Genomic DNA, 14,793 nt, shown 5'->3' with positions numbered 1-14,793 from the left:
TCCGCTCCCGCCGCCGCTCCGGCTCCCGGCTCTGGCTCCGCTGCTGCAGCCGCGCGCTCCGACTGCCTGCGCCGCGGACCCCCCGCCCCTCCGGGAGTGGAGCAGAGCTCTGCGCTAGGACGCCGCCAGAGGGCGCCCACGGCGCTGCGGGATGGCAGCGGTGCGCAGGTGCAGCCTGCGGCACCATGGGGATTGTAGTTTCCTCCGTCTGCGGCTTTTGGGGCGCTTGAGCCGTGTCTGGGGGGCTCTGGTGCCGCATAGCGATATCTTTCCTGGAAATGGGCGAGGTGTACCCCTAGTACGTGGCCTCTCGGATAGTGGTCATGCCTGTCTCACTCCATCTTACAGATGAGAAAACTGAGGCTTGGAAAGAGATGGCTCTCCTTCAAGGTCACAGTATCCTGACCTGGAGTGCCACTTGGCCTTATTGCTTTCTACTCTAGGTTCTGACACTAATTCATGGCGGCATGCCCCTTCCCGCCTTTGGGTTTCAGTTTCTCTGTTTCTAGAAGGAGAAAGAACATTATTTCAACAAATATTGAGCACCTACCAAAAGCCAGTCCCTGTTATAGGCAGTAGAAATACAGCAATAAACAAGACCAACAATGTCTCCACCCTCATAGATCTTACACTGGGTGCCGGAGATGGTAAATGAATAACTAAGTAAATGAAATAGAGTGAAAATACTTTATACCAATAGTGATGGGAGAAAAAAACAGGATCCGAAGAGAGGTACCTGTGTGGGTGCACAGGTCTACTTAGCCTGGAAAGAGTTGGGTGGTTCTCTGAAAAGGTGACATTTGAGAAGAGAGCTAGATGGTGAGAAGGAGCCAACCACAGGCAGATCAGGAGGGGAGAGCCGGCCAGGCTGAATGAAGAGCAAGTACAAGGGCCCTGATTCTTGCAAGGCCTTCTTCCGAGAGTTGGGACTTCTCGTCCGAGAGTGGCAGACTTTGCCCCAATCCATCAGGGGGTGGTAAACCTGGGATTTGAATCCAGGACTCCTACAGCCCTACCCTATCTATCCCTTTCACACGGAGAGACCAGGGGCCCCAGGCCCAGCCACCCACCTCTGCATTTAAGGAACCTCATTTGGACAAGGAGTCTAGGGAAGAGAGGTCAGCCTACCCTTTGCTACTGCGCATCAGCAGGTCACCCTGTTTGTGAATGCGAGGGGAGGGGGGCACTGCTGGGAGGGCAGTGACCTGGGAATCAGAGACTGTCATTCACTCACCCATTTAATGCCTATTAACTGAGCCAGGCACTATGCTAGACCCCAGAGATAAAGCAATGAGCAAACTAAACAAGGTCCTTACCCTTATATGGAAAAAAAGACCGATAAAGTACACATAAGCCAGTGGATATGATTCCGTCAGATCGTGATGGGTGCTTTGGAAAGTAAGAAAGCTGGGGGGAGGCAGGGGCAAGGGAAGGTTGCTCTTTGTTTAGGGTGGTGAGAGTGGGATTCTGGTAATAATGTGAGCAGAGACCTGAAGGAAGTAAGGAAATGACCCACATGGACGTCTAGGTCGGGGTGGGGTTCGCAGCAAGCAGAGGAGACTGAGCAGGTCCTGCCCCAGGAGCCTGGCCTGCGCTTTAGTCAAGCTGTGTGATTCAGGTGCTTTTATGTCTCTGGGCCTCAGTTATCTAATCCAGGTAATGGGGATAATGAGACAATAGAATCCCTGTGAAGGCCTGGCCCTGGCCTGGTGCTCAGGAGAACTTCATTAAACCAGCGCTTTGAGCCCTCCGGGCAGCAGGAGCATCAGCTATGCACGATGCTCATCTTGAGGAGCTGTGTAGAGCCAGCCCCTTTATGATGCTCCGAGAACCAGAGAGGCCAGAGAGGAAGCCTGGAGTGGAGCCATTAGTTTGGGGAGGGGGTGCAGTTTACAGATGTCTGCCCGGAGGGGGTGCTATCACGGCTGGGTTGCTTTCCCTAATTACAGTAGTGAAACTTACCGTCAGAGACTTTACAGAGTATTTGAAAGCTTCTGGTCATCCTCCTACCCACGGATAACCATTATTTATAATTTTAATTATTAGTATTATTTTAGAGGGGGGAGAGAGGAGCAGAGGGGAGAGAGAGAGAGAGAGAGAGAGAGAGAGAGAGAGAGAGAGAGAATCTCAAGCAGGCTCCACACTCAGTGCAGAGCCCAGTTCGGGGCTTGATCCCACATCCCTGGGATCATGACCTGAGCTGAAATCAAGAGTCGGATGCTTAACTGACTGAGCCACCCCGGGGAGGGGGGCAGCCCTTATAGTTGTTATAGTGTTTATTCTCTGGGCTTTCCCATATATATTCATTTTATTTCATTTTGTTTTCACAGACATGGGATCATACTATAGGTCTGGTCTTCCTGTATCACTGATGCAGGGTCGCACCTGGAGTTTGTCAGAAATGTAGAAGCTCACACTCTACTCATGACCTGCTGGGTCACAACGTGCAATTAACAAGAACCATGAGCCCCAAGAGATTCCTATTCCTTCCCCAGATACCCTATTCCTTCAACTCCTATTGAAGTTGGAGAAACCCTGATATATATTATTATATGCACCTTGGGATCTGGTGGGGGGGGGTTGGGAGAGGGGTTTAACAAAATCATTCTATGATTTACCTGGGGGAAAAATGTTAGATGACTAGGAATCGGCAAGACATTTTTTTTTTTTTATAAAGCATGACTGTGCTGGGGGCTTGTGCTATGAAGCATTAAAATATATTCCAAAACCGTAATAATCACATATGTAGTAGCAGCTTGGAAAGAGACAGGTAAATTCCTGGAGCAGAATAGGTCTGGACATAGGTCTACATGAGTATGAGAGTTTATTACATAATAAAGGCACAGCTTGAATTAGAGGCAAGAAAGAGGCCTCCAGGTGATGGTACAGCCTCAGACTTCATTTCAGATGCAAGGAGATGGGGCTTCTCTTCTGCCTCTGAACCTCATCCACTGGTGGGGCTTTGCCAGCAAAGTATTGGTTAAAAGCAATTAACATGAGTCTAGTGCTGAACAGGGTCCCCAGTGAATTACCAGCTACTCTGTTTGGTCTTCAAGGAATCAGAGCAAAGTCATATACATTTTAAAAGTTCACTCCCAGGGCTCCTGAGTGGCTCAGTCGGTTGAGTGTCTGACTTCAGCTCAGGTCATGATCTCATGGTTCGTGGGTTCGAGCCCCGCGTTGGACTCTGTGCTGACAGCTAGCTCAGAGCCTGGAGCCTGTTTCAGATTCTGTGTTTCCTTCTCTCTCTGCCCCTCCCCAGTTCACTGTCTGTCTCACTCTGTCTCTCAAAAATAAATTAAAAATGTAAAAAAAAAAAAAATTAAAAAATCCACTCCCTTCCCAAATTCATCCAAACCCATCACAGCAAATCAGAAGAAAGGAAAGTGAAAACCCTCCACTACACACATATTTATTTTTTCCAAAACCAGGATCATAATTGTGTATGCAGTTTTGTAGCCTGCTGAGTTCACTTCACATCATATCGTGAGTGTTTACAAACCCTTTGAAAGCATAATTTCTTTTTTTAAATCAAAATATATTTATTTATTTTCAGGAATAGAATTTAGTGATTCATCACTTACATATAACACCCAGTGCTCATCCCAACCAGTGTGCTCCTTAATGCCCCTCACCCCTTTACCCCTTCCTCCCACCTAACACCTCACCAAACCTGTTTGTTCTCTGTATTTAAGAGTCTCTGACAGTTTGTCTCCCTCTCTGTTTTTATATTATCTTTGCTTCCCTTCCCTTATGTTCATCTGTTTTTATCTTAAACTCCCTGAATGAAATCATATTTGTCTTTCTCTGACTGACTTATTTTGCCTAGCATAATATACTCTGGTTCCATCCACGCTGTTGCAAATGGCAGGATTTCATTCTTTTTGATCGCCAAGCAATATTCTATTGAATACATATACCACGTCTTCTTTATCTGTTCACCGGTTGATGGACATTTGGGCTTTGAAAGCATATTTTAAAAAAAATTTGTAACGTTTCTTCATTTTTGAGAGACGGAGAGTAAGCAGGGGAGGGGCAGAGAGAGAGAGAGAGAGAGAGAGAGAGAGAGAGAAATACAGAATCTGAAGCAGGCTCCAGGCTCTGAACTGTCAGCACAGAGCCTGATGCAGGCTGAACCCATGAACCATGAGATCATGACCTGAGCCAAAGTCCCACACTCAACCGACTGAGCCACCCAGGAGCCCCAGGGAGCATAATTTCTCATGGCTGTGTGCCACTCCTTAAGAGGCAGACCCTATGATTTACCTAGCTGTTCCCCTAAAGTTGATTACTTTCCAGACAGCTATTATCAGTAATATTTCCATGAATGACCTACTGGCTTTAAAAAGTCTTGTTTCTGATTAGTTTCTTGGGCAAGTTTCCTGTAAGAGGGGTTACCAGGTCGAAGGGCAGAACACGTCAATAGTCTTGACGGAGAATTTGCAGATTGCTTTTCAGAAAGATGAATCAACACAGGATCACCAGCATGAACATTATTTTTAATTTTTGTTTGTTTGTTTTTTACTTTGGCAATTTGCTAAACTCACTCTGTGTCAAGTGGCAGTACTAAGCATTACGTAATATTATTCTCACGCCCACCCTGGGAGGGAAGAAGAAACCGGCTCAGAGAGGACTCCCCTGTCAGCCTCGGTCACCTAACCAGAAGGAGCCCCCATTCAATTTCTCCAACTTCCGCTGACACCCAGACCAGGTGCTTCGACCTGGGTGGAAGCCTCAGCGGTCTTGACTCGGCCCCTTCTCTCTCTTACCATTGCCTCGGTCTCGGTTCTCACCGAGTTTTCTAATCCTGGCGGATGGGATGCTCCCTTTCCCTGCTCTAGCGCTCTATCCCCTGCAGGGGTGAAGCCCAAGGCCAGGCCTTCAAAGGCTCCAGGCTGCCCTTCCGCCCAAGGGCGCCACGCCCTGCTGACTCGGGCCCCAGCCTCCCGCTGTGGTCACGCTGAGCCACTTTCGCGTCTCTAAATCCGGGCGGAATTAGGCACTAGTGCGGCTACCGGGGGCTGCAGGGAGTCGGTGGGAGCTTTAGCACGGAGCTTGTCGCACGACTGCGGGGATTGGCTGGCGGGGCTCCGCGGCCAAGCGCGCAGGGCGGGCCTCGAATCTGCGCGCCTCTAGCGCCACCCTGCGCGGTGTCCGCGCACAGCTGGCGCTTATTGCAAAAGAAGGGGATTGCCCCCGGCTGTTACCTGTATTGAAGACTTTAGGTAATAGAAAAGGGAAAAGGGATCGCTACTTAGTAACCGCGGGTCGTCTGGCTCAGTGACTCCACATGGGGACCAAGGAGAGGGGCGTTGGGATGCGCGAACGAATCGTAATTAAAGGGTCCTTGGGGCAGGACAATTTCAGGGTCAGAATGAGCGCCGTTTTTAATAAGCGAACTCAGCCCTCCTCACCCCCTCCCGAGTCAAATCGAATAAAACCCTTCAGACGGACCTCGCCACCCTCTTTGAGGGCAAATTCTTCTGCCCGCTGGGTTGGTCACCCTCTCGCCCGGTCTCGGTCCCCGAATGTGCCGCGGCCGTCTGCACGGCCCCTCCCACCGCAGCCCCGCGCGGAGCCCCAGGATCGCGGGACGGTGGCGGCCGCGGGGAGGTCGGTTGGGGACGGTCCTCCTCGAAGTAGCCCGCGATGTCCCCACCAAACGACAGACCCCTCCGGGCGACAGACCGACCTCGGGGTCGGAGCCGCGGGTTCCCGGGGCGGANTCGCAGCCCCGAGCCCCCCCAGCCGCAGCCAAGGCGCCGGGTAAGCGGGTGCCGCCTCCGCCGCGGGACGCGAGCTGGGGGCAGGATCTTGCGCCCTGGCCCGCGGCACCGGGTCCTCCCGGCCTCCAGAGGGCGCTGCTGCACTCCGGTCCGCAGACTGGCCTTCCAAGCGGCCAGGCCCCGAAGGAACCGAGCGCTCGGGCAGCCCCGCCCGCTCTGCCGGGCCGAGCGCGGCTGGGGGACGCACGGAAGGGTTAGGAGCCCCTTGGATGGAAGCTGAGGGCGTCGCGGGCAGGTGGGGTGACCGGATTTGGTGTGTAAGGCTGGCTGGATCTGCAGAGAAAGGGGTTAACTGAATGGGGAGGGAAGCCTTCCTCCCACTTTGTTCGGAGGCCAAAGCGAAAGGTTGGGGGGGTGGTGCTGTTTTTGACACAGGCGCGAGGAAGAGGGTGGGGTTGTCGTGGAGAAGGGCTGGCATCGGGACGTGATGGCGCGAGAAAGGCTGCGGTGGGGGGTGGAGGTGCATTTGGGTAGGACGCCCCTGGAGAGACGGAGCCTTCGGAGTCGGGGAGATGGCAGGCGGGGCTGGGCATTTGAGGGAGGGGCTGTCAACAGGATTTACGGGAAAGTGGCGGGAGGAGGGGGTTATTGAAAGCATGAGGGTGCAGATGGGCATGCTCTTGGCAAGACTGGAGTGTAGCGGTGAGGCTCAGCGGGCAGGTATTTGAGGGCCGTGGGCAGGGGGCGGGGCGTGGAAAGAGGAATCCCGCCTGATTCTGCGTCCTCCCTTCAGCCACCATGTTCAACCAGCAGCAGCAGCAGCAGCTGCAGCAGCTGCAGCAACAGCAGCTCCAGCAGCAGCAGCTGCTCCAGCTCCAGCAGCTGCTCCAGCAGTCCCCACCGCAGGCGCCCCTGCCCATGGCCGTCAGCAGGTGAGTTCCCCTCTGGAGAGGTGGGCGGCTCCAGTCCCCGCCACTCAGGCCCCTGTTGTGACCCTATCCCAGCCCTTTGTCCCAGGGGCGTCCCTGTTTCAGTCCTGGGAGCCATCAGTTCCCGCCCCAATGGGTTCCTCCGTCTGCCCGAGAGGGGGGCAGAGAATGGAGGTGAAGGGAGGAGGGAAGGGCCGGCTCTCCCGAAGCCCTCTGACGCCCCCCTCCCAACACACAGGGGGCTGCCCCAACAGCAGCCACAGCCGCAGCTCCTGAACCTCCCAGGCGCCAGCCCCGCCTCCCTCCTCAACGGCTCGGTGCTACAGAGGGCTTTGCTTCTGCAGCAGTTGCAAGGTAGGGCTACTGGCCCCTCCCCTCTGCATCTTCGTGGCGGTGCCCTGGCATCGCCCCGTGTCCGCTCGATCTCCCCCAGGTGCACACGCTGACTCTGGGGGAGAGCTACTGTCAGCGTCCTAGTTTGCAGATGATGCTGAAGCTCCAGGAGGTGGAAGTCCCAAAGTTGCTCAGCTGGATGCCCTATGCTGATCACCGAGGTGTGCCCTTGGCCATGGTGCTGACTCTGTGGGCTGTCCTCAGCACCCCTCACTCACATTCAGATGAGAGGAAATGATGGGTGAAGAGGTCTATTTTGACCCCCCACACCCCACCCCAGTGGCCCATTTGACAGATGAGGAAGCTGAGGTCCAGAGATGGGGGAAGTCATTTTCCCCGGGTCACACATGTAGATTAAGGCCTGAGCCTCCTGACCCCCTGGATCTCTGAGTGGGCATCTCTAGCCCTGTGTATTAAGGCGGTGCCCTTGTCTCGGTTTCCCCATGGGGAGAGCAGTCTCGCAGCTCTTCCTTCTAAGATGCTGCTCCAGATACCTCAGCCCCTTTGGGAGTAATCTTAGGAGCCCAGTGACCTGGGGCCAGCTCAGGTTCAGACCCAGCCCCTCCCAGACAGTAGCTGTGGCTTGCTGGGTGGTCCTTCTGGGCGGGGCACTGTGCTAAGACCTTTACATACACAATTCCTTGACTCTGCTGACAACAGATACACTCATGATCCCATTTTACAGATGAAAAAACTGAGGCCTAGAGAGGAATCATGTGCCCATAGTCTTACAGGGAGTAGGTGTGGATTAGAGGGAGGATTAGAGCCCAGGTCTTGCATACACTAGGCTATCCTGCCATCCCGCTGGGTATGCTGTCAGGTCAGAAGATGTGGTGGCTGTCACTCTTCAGCCCTGCCACATAGGCAGGGATGGTCCTGGGGTTGACTGACAAATGATCAACAAATAGATGGAGACAGAAAAGCACACACCGGGACCCACGATGTATACATATGTACGCATCCCCCTTTTCTTTCCCATTTAAAAAGTCACACTCTTCAAAGAAAAGGGAAAAAAAAATTTCAGAGGATAAGAAAACCCCAATTGTCACAGATAGACTCACTCACCTCCTGAAGGAAAACGACAACAACAAAGACACCGGTGAAGATTTTGGTGTACTTCCTCCCACCTTTTTTCTAGGCACAAACTTGGGAATTTGTATATGATTGTGGTTGATTGTCGATGTAGAATGACTTGGTTGTTTTCCAGATGATTTGACAGTCTCTGTAAAGATGATTTTTTAATAGCTGTTTCATTTTGCTCTCATGTACCTAAATACAGCTATTTTTTTTCCTTTTTTTCATGTTTTTTTTTTTTTCCTGTTTTAAATAACCCTGGGACGAATATCATGTTTGAGACTATTTTCTTAGACTGGATTCCCAAAAGTAGATGACTGGGTCGGGTGGTGGATGTTTTATGGCTCTTGATAAGTATTGCCAACTTGCTTTCCCGAAGGACTGGACCAGTTTGCATTGCCACCAGCCACGTTTGACAGTGCGGGTCTCACCATGCCCACGGCAACCTTGGGTATTATATGCTTTTTATATATATATATATATATGTATATATGCATACAACTTACTAACTTGGTTGGCAAAAAAGCTATATCATTAATCTTTTAGTTTGCATTTCTCGGAGTCCTAGTGCAGCCAAACGTTTTATATTTGTCTGTTAAACATTCATATTTCTTTTTGTGACTTGTCCATGTCCTTTGTCTATTTTTCCTTTAGATCTTTTAGATTTCTTGATCTTACTGTTTTTAAGAGCCGGTTGGTTCTTGGCACATACGTGCACATGTATTTGTTTTGATGTTAATTGAACACTTGCTCTGTACCAGGCACACTCGCATATCTCATTGGATGCTCATAAAGCAGTGAATCAGGCACTATTACTATCCCATTGTACAGATGAGGGAACTGAGGCTCAGAAGAGGGGAATGATTTGCTCTAGGTCATAGAGCTTGGGCTATAGGACTCGAACTAGCTCTTACAGCACATCTGACCCATGCCTTCGACCCTGTGCTTCCTGTCCCAGCTTTGGGGGCAAGGATTTGAACTTTTATAATACTTCCTAAGCACTGGGCCTCTGAGTTAGATGAGGCGCCTGCCCTTAAGGAGTTCCCAGTGTGGTTGGGTGGCGGGCAGTGGGAAGCAGACAAGGAAATTGTGCAGCTGGTCCTAGAACAGAGAACCTGGGGCCTCTGGGGACACAGAGAAGATGTGGGAAGGCCTCTCAGAGGATAAACACCTAAAGGGAGGCCTGAAGGATGACCGGGAGGTAATGGGGGCTGAACAGCCCAGGCAGAAGGAACAGCATGTGCAAAGGCCCAGAGGTGGGAAGAAACCAGGCTTATTGAGGCAATGCACAGAAGCATATGGCTGAAGCGTAGTGGGTACGTGTAGGGGGAGAAGAGCAAGAGAGGAGTTCTGGGAGGAGGGCAGGGTCAGACCCTGCAAGGTGAGGAATGGGCTTCTTTCCAAGCAGCAGGGAGCTACGGAAGGGCTTAGGTAGCACGGGGAGGGGCAAAGGCAGAAGGTGCAGAGACCTTGGGCAAGCCACGCCTCTGCTCTGTGTCTGTTTTGTCAATGGTAGAGATCACAATACCCACCCCAATGGTGGCTGGGCCGAGTAGCAGGCCGTGCATGGAAAGTGCTTAGCAAGTGCCTGGTTCCCAGGAGACTTGATGAAGGAGCAGAGGGATGGGGGTCAGGGACCAGTCAGCCAACTTGCTGGTTCTCCCTATGGGCCCTGTGCTGGGTCTTTCACATACCTTAAGGTGTACCCTAAAGCATGCCTGCGGGTGCGTGGGGTTGCTGGGGTTGCGCGAGCTGCTGACCAGGGAGGCATCTGCAGAGGGGGATGGCAGTTCTCCTCTCCTCAGCTAGAGCAGGAAACGAGCCCTACGGCCCCCTCACCATTAATGCCCAAAGCGGGAGTGGGCCTTTGGCTCTCATCTCCCTCCCCTGGCTGCCCTTGTGTGGGAAGGGTCCCCTTTGAAGTTATCTGTGTTGTTACCATGATGCTTTGGGGGGCCGATGCCTGACCTTGGCCTCTACCGTCCAACCACGTCGTAATCCCTCTTTTCTGCTCCTGCTGCCCGTAGGTAACCTCCGTGGCTACAACCTGCCAACCCCAAACCTGACAGGCCCCAGCCTCACGCCCCCCCAGCTGGCCACCCCAAATATACAGCAGTTCTTTCCTCAGGCCACTCGGCAGTCCTTGCTGGGGCCCCCTCCTGTCGGGGTCCCCATAAACCCCTCCCAGATCAACCTTGCAGGGCGGACTCCCCAGAAACAGGCACGCACCCCCTCCTGCACCACCCCCAACCGCAAGGTGAGTGATGGCCAGGGCGCAGCAGGTGGGGACGGGCGTGGGAAGGTCATACCTGGTATCAGCCCAGCTCCATCCATTCTGGCACACTTGGCCCTTGGGCAGGCCACATCCGTTTTTGTCCTCGGTTTCCCCATCTGTAAAAAGGGGGAAGGGGTTGCACTTGTCTAGTGCTCCCCAAATTTCACATCTCTGTGACTCTCTGATGTGATTTTTGCCACATCCAAACACCACCGGTACGATTATTTACCTGATATTTCTCTCTTCATAAACAACACGGAGATACAAATGACCCATAACACTGTATTTGCCTTAGGTGTCCTGTCACCGTTCTCTGTAAATCAGCGCCGCCCTGTAGAAATAAAACATGAGCCGTATGTGGAATTTAAATTTCTTTAGCAATCGTATATGAACAAAGTAAAAAGAAACCAGTGAGATGAACAGATTTTGCAGACAGATTTTAGTTAACTTACTACGCAAAAAAACACGATGACTTCAACCTCAATCAATATTTTCAAAACCGAACGAGGCATTTTGTGTTCCTTTTTCTTTTGTACTGAGTCTTCAAAGTCTGGCGTGTGTCTCAGTTTGGCTTGCTACCTTTGGAGAACTCAAAAGCCCAGCACCTGCGGCCAGGGGTTACCGACTACAGTAGCTGAGTTTTAAATCAATTAGCTTCTCCTCAGTTACATTTATTTACCAAGGAAACATTGTGTCACTACCTGAAATTTCACACACAGTCCAAATTCATTGCTGTATACAGAAGCAAAAGAAAGGTAGTGCAGTAAAACAACCTTACAGGACCCTAAACTCTATACTGTTGCCATCAGAAGGTTCTGGGGCTGCACCCCCAGCTCCTTGGGCCCTCAAGAAGGTGAAAGGCATTAGAAGGAGGCTCTTCCTGACATAAGCAGAAAGAGTCAAGGAGACCTGCAAGGGAATAGCTTCTCTGGGACTGTCGTGTCCCTGAATGTCCCGGCAGCCCCTCACAGATGACACCCTTCTGAGAGCATTCCAGGGGGCAGGTCTGGCACTCCCCCCGCCCCTTTCTGGGCTGCTCTGAGGCCAGCCCACGTCTGGAGGTGAAGCATTTCCCTCCAGAGAGGGTCCCGGCCTCCAACCTGCCCGTCGGGCCCCTCCTAACATGGTCTTGTCTTGTGTTATCCAGTACCCATTTTACATATGGGAAGGCCGAGGCTCAGGGAGTGCGGTGGAGGCTGTCTTGTGCCCAGAGCTCGGGCCTCCTCTGATTTACAGGCCAGTAGGGCCCGTGCCACGCAGGGTGAGAGCCAGGCAGTTTCTGAAGGGCATGGAGTCCTGATGGGGTGCACGTTTGAGCTCAGCACTAGTTCCTCGGGCTTAGGAGGAGGGGCGGAGCCTGCAGGCAGGCTCCTGGGACTAACTGGAGTGCCCGGGACCAGCCAGAGCCATGCATGTATTTTGCAAACAACTGTGAGTCTGGTCGGAGCCACAGTGGTACCGATGGCGTGACTGGCCTGATCCTCCTTGGAGGTCTTAGGCTGGGGAGGAGGGTGGTGGCAGTGGTAAGGCATTAACGCAAATAATATCCCCACCAATTCAGATTGTGGAAAAGGCCACAGAAAGGAAGTCTAAGGTCTTCTGGGGGCCTGTGTTAAGGCTCTATCGGGTCAGGAGGGCTTCCGGCAAGAAGTGCCTTTGAGGCTCTGGGTGAAGCCCTGGGACAGGGAGAGGCCTAGGACTTGGGAGAACCAGAGAGAAGGCCAGTGTGGACATAGAGAGGGCGAGGGGGAGAGTGGGGACAGCTGGTTGGAGGTGGGGGGTGTGGGGGGCAGAGGGCAGATTGGGTCAGGCTTGGGTAAGGAAGGAATACTCTAGAATTGGAGGAGCCACAGGAGGGTTTCAGCCTGAGAGAGACAAAAGACATGATTTGCATGTTAGAAGGTTGGGGAGTCAGGAGGCAGCACCTTGGGCCGGCCAGGAGGGGGCTCCGTGTCCCCCAAACCTGAGTTAACAGCCAGGTAGCCTAGACAGGATTCCCGGGGTGCTGAGGATGGTCTCTGGGCAGCTCTTCACCCCCTGCGGGACTGTTGCAGCTGCCCTTGGACCAGGGGGTTGCTTACAGGGGTGGCTGGCAGATGTCAAAGACAGTTTCTGAAAGGAAGCAGGATTCTTCTTCTCAGACAACACCCGTGGAAGACAAGTCAGACCCCCCAGAGGGGTCTGAGGAAGCTGTTGAGTCCGAAACAGACACACCAGAAGGTAAGGGAGGGAGGCTGCTGGCTCTCTGGAGGGGACACAGGTTGGAGCAGACACGTCCAGGGCCGGTGACGGTGACGGGAGGCAGACCTGGGAGGCAGGGATGGTGTGGGGGGGCGGCCAGGCCCCATCTCGAGGAGCTAGTTTGTGCTGCTCATGGCATTGGCGGTCACTCATCTGCCCTCCATTCCAGACCAAGATTCCCCACCCTGCCCAGATGGCATTGCTAAGGAGACACACTCTCTAGCACCTGAGCCCGAGTCTTGTGAGGAAACTGAGCCACCGGCTAAGAAGTCAAAGAGGTAACTGATGCTGAAAACCTGTCCGGACCCAGGTGCCCTGTACTCTTGTTGCGAAGCTCGGGGGGGTGGGTGTAGCTGACGGTCGGGACCCTTTATAGGGAGCTGGAATAAGGAAAGGGCCTTGACCTTTGGCTTGGAGGAAGGTCAAACCCAATTCTGCATCTTACTTGGGAAGGCCCCAGGCCAGAGAGTCCCCCCGGTCTGAGTCACCCAGAGGCAGGCTAGGTGGCCAGATCGGAGGGGTGAATGTGTGCATCTGGGACCTCAGACTGTGCAGAGGATGGGCGGCTTTGCAGGGCCTTGGATACATAATAGCAGATGGTGGGAGGTGGGGGTGAGTGATCCTCCCCATTTATTTAGGTACAACTGAGGCCTGGAGAGCTGGAGAGGCTCTTGCCCAAATGCCCGGCTCGCATGTGCTACAACTAGGACTGCACTTGGGTCCTGGCCTTTGTGAGGAGCCCCTGGGGCCAACTGGGAGACACTGGAAGATCTCTTTCAATCCTCTCTAGCTCGGAGTTGCCCACAGCGAAGGGACCCCCCGGGCAGCTGCAGGCGAAGGTCCAGCCTCAGGCCCGGGCCACCGCCCCGAAGCAGACCCAGACACCTGAGCTGCTGCCCGAGCCACCGGAAGCCAGAGTGCTGCCGCGATTCCAGCCGCGGGTTCTGCAGATCCAGGCCCAAGTGCAGCCGCAGACGCCGCCGCAGACGCCGCCACAGACGCCACCGCCTCCAGGGGACATCCAGGCGCGGCCCAAGCTGCAGAAGCAGGCACAGACGCAGACCTCTCCAGACCACTTGGTGCCGCAGCAGGTGCCCTCGCAGCAGGTGCCGCCGCAGCAGGTGCAGAAGGAGGCCGAGCCACCGAAACAGGTGCAGCCAAAGGCACGTTCCCAGCCCCCGGGGCAGGTGCAGCCGCAGCTGCAGAAGCAGGCACAGACGCAGACATATCCTCAGGTCCCGCCACCAGAGCAGCCACCAGGACAGCCTCCCGTGCAGCCGCCTGACCGGGCTGAGGGGCAGCCTCAGACCCGGCCGCAGGTGTCCATGCCGGCTTCGGAGCAAGGCCCCGTTCCGGTTCATTCCACGGTGCCGGAGACACCGCCAGATCCGAGAGATGCTGGAGCAGGTCAGTGAGCACTGGCTCCCAGGTGCCCTGTGATGGGACAGCTCTCCCTGCCTGGACCCTTTGCCTTTCCCCTGGCGCTGTCCCCCGCCCTCCTCCCCCCAGAGGCTTCAAGGTCCCAGCTGTGGGTAGAAACAGTGGCTCTCAGGCCCAGATCGCTCTGGGCCCGGGTGGGAGACAGACCCCTCTGTCGTTTCAGGCCTGGAGGAGGCCTCGCCAGAGCCAGGGGGCGCCCAGGTCAGTGTGGAGAGCCAGGAGGAGTTGACCAGCGGCCTGGATGTGGGAGAATGTGAAAAAAGAGCAAGAGAGATGCTAGGGGTGGGTAGACGTGCTACCGCGGCTGCGTGCTTACCGCGGGGCCCAGTGGCGGGAGGACCCTTCACGTTTCCCCACCCGTGAAAGGTGACAGCCGCCCTCTGCCGGGGCCGTGGGCAGAGGAGACGGGGTTGGATGGCGGGTCGTCAGGCTCCTGTGCTCGTGTGCTGCCTTCACATGCCTTTGCTCTGGAGAGCTAGAGGTACTTTTGGGGACAAGTCCCTGCCCACCTGCGGGTCCCCGGACTAGAGCCCTTGGTCCCCTGTCAGGCGGCGCACTGCTCCAGTGGAGAAAGCACGGAGGGGGAGCACTGCTCTAGTAGCCCTGCCCCTGCTCCTGGTGCAGGTGTGGGGTGCCGGGGGCTCCCTGAAGGTCACCATCCTGCAGAGCAGTGACAGCCGGGCCTTCAGCACAGCCCCCCTCCCGCCTGCACCCC

At 54.3% G+C, this 14,793-nt stretch overlaps 1 protein-coding gene across 1 annotated transcript in view; it reads left to right on the top strand.

Moving 5' to 3' along the window:
- The first annotated feature begins 5,913 nt into the window (after window positions 1-5,913).
- Window positions 5,914-14,793, top strand: part of CIZ1 (CDKN1A interacting zinc finger protein 1) — a 15,496-nt gene continuing 6,616 nt past the window's right edge. The window contains exons 1-10 of the mRNA XM_077768306.1: window positions 5,914-6,021; window positions 6,520-6,658; window positions 6,894-7,009; window positions 8,502-8,573; window positions 10,150-10,379; window positions 12,539-12,617; window positions 12,808-12,916; window positions 13,429-14,045; window positions 14,242-14,360; window positions 14,703-14,791. Of these exons, the coding sequence (XP_077624432.1) occupies window positions 6,525-6,658; window positions 6,894-7,009; window positions 8,502-8,573; window positions 10,150-10,379; window positions 12,539-12,617; window positions 12,808-12,916; window positions 13,429-14,045; window positions 14,242-14,360; window positions 14,703-14,791 (1,565 nt within the window). The 5' untranslated portion in view covers window positions 5,914-6,021; window positions 6,520-6,524. The remainder of the gene's footprint in view (window positions 6,022-6,519; window positions 6,659-6,893; window positions 7,010-8,501; window positions 8,574-10,149; window positions 10,380-12,538; window positions 12,618-12,807; window positions 12,917-13,428; window positions 14,046-14,241; window positions 14,361-14,702; window positions 14,792-14,793) is intronic.

The sequence above is a fragment of the Crocuta crocuta genome, unplaced genomic scaffold (assembly GCF_008692635.1).
Source record: "Crocuta crocuta isolate KB4526 unplaced genomic scaffold, BGI_CrCroc_1.0 scaffold35, whole genome shotgun sequence".
Taxonomy (NCBI): domain Eukaryota; kingdom Metazoa; phylum Chordata; class Mammalia; order Carnivora; family Hyaenidae; genus Crocuta; species Crocuta crocuta.
This window is presented reverse-complemented; position numbering and strand designations above follow the sequence as displayed.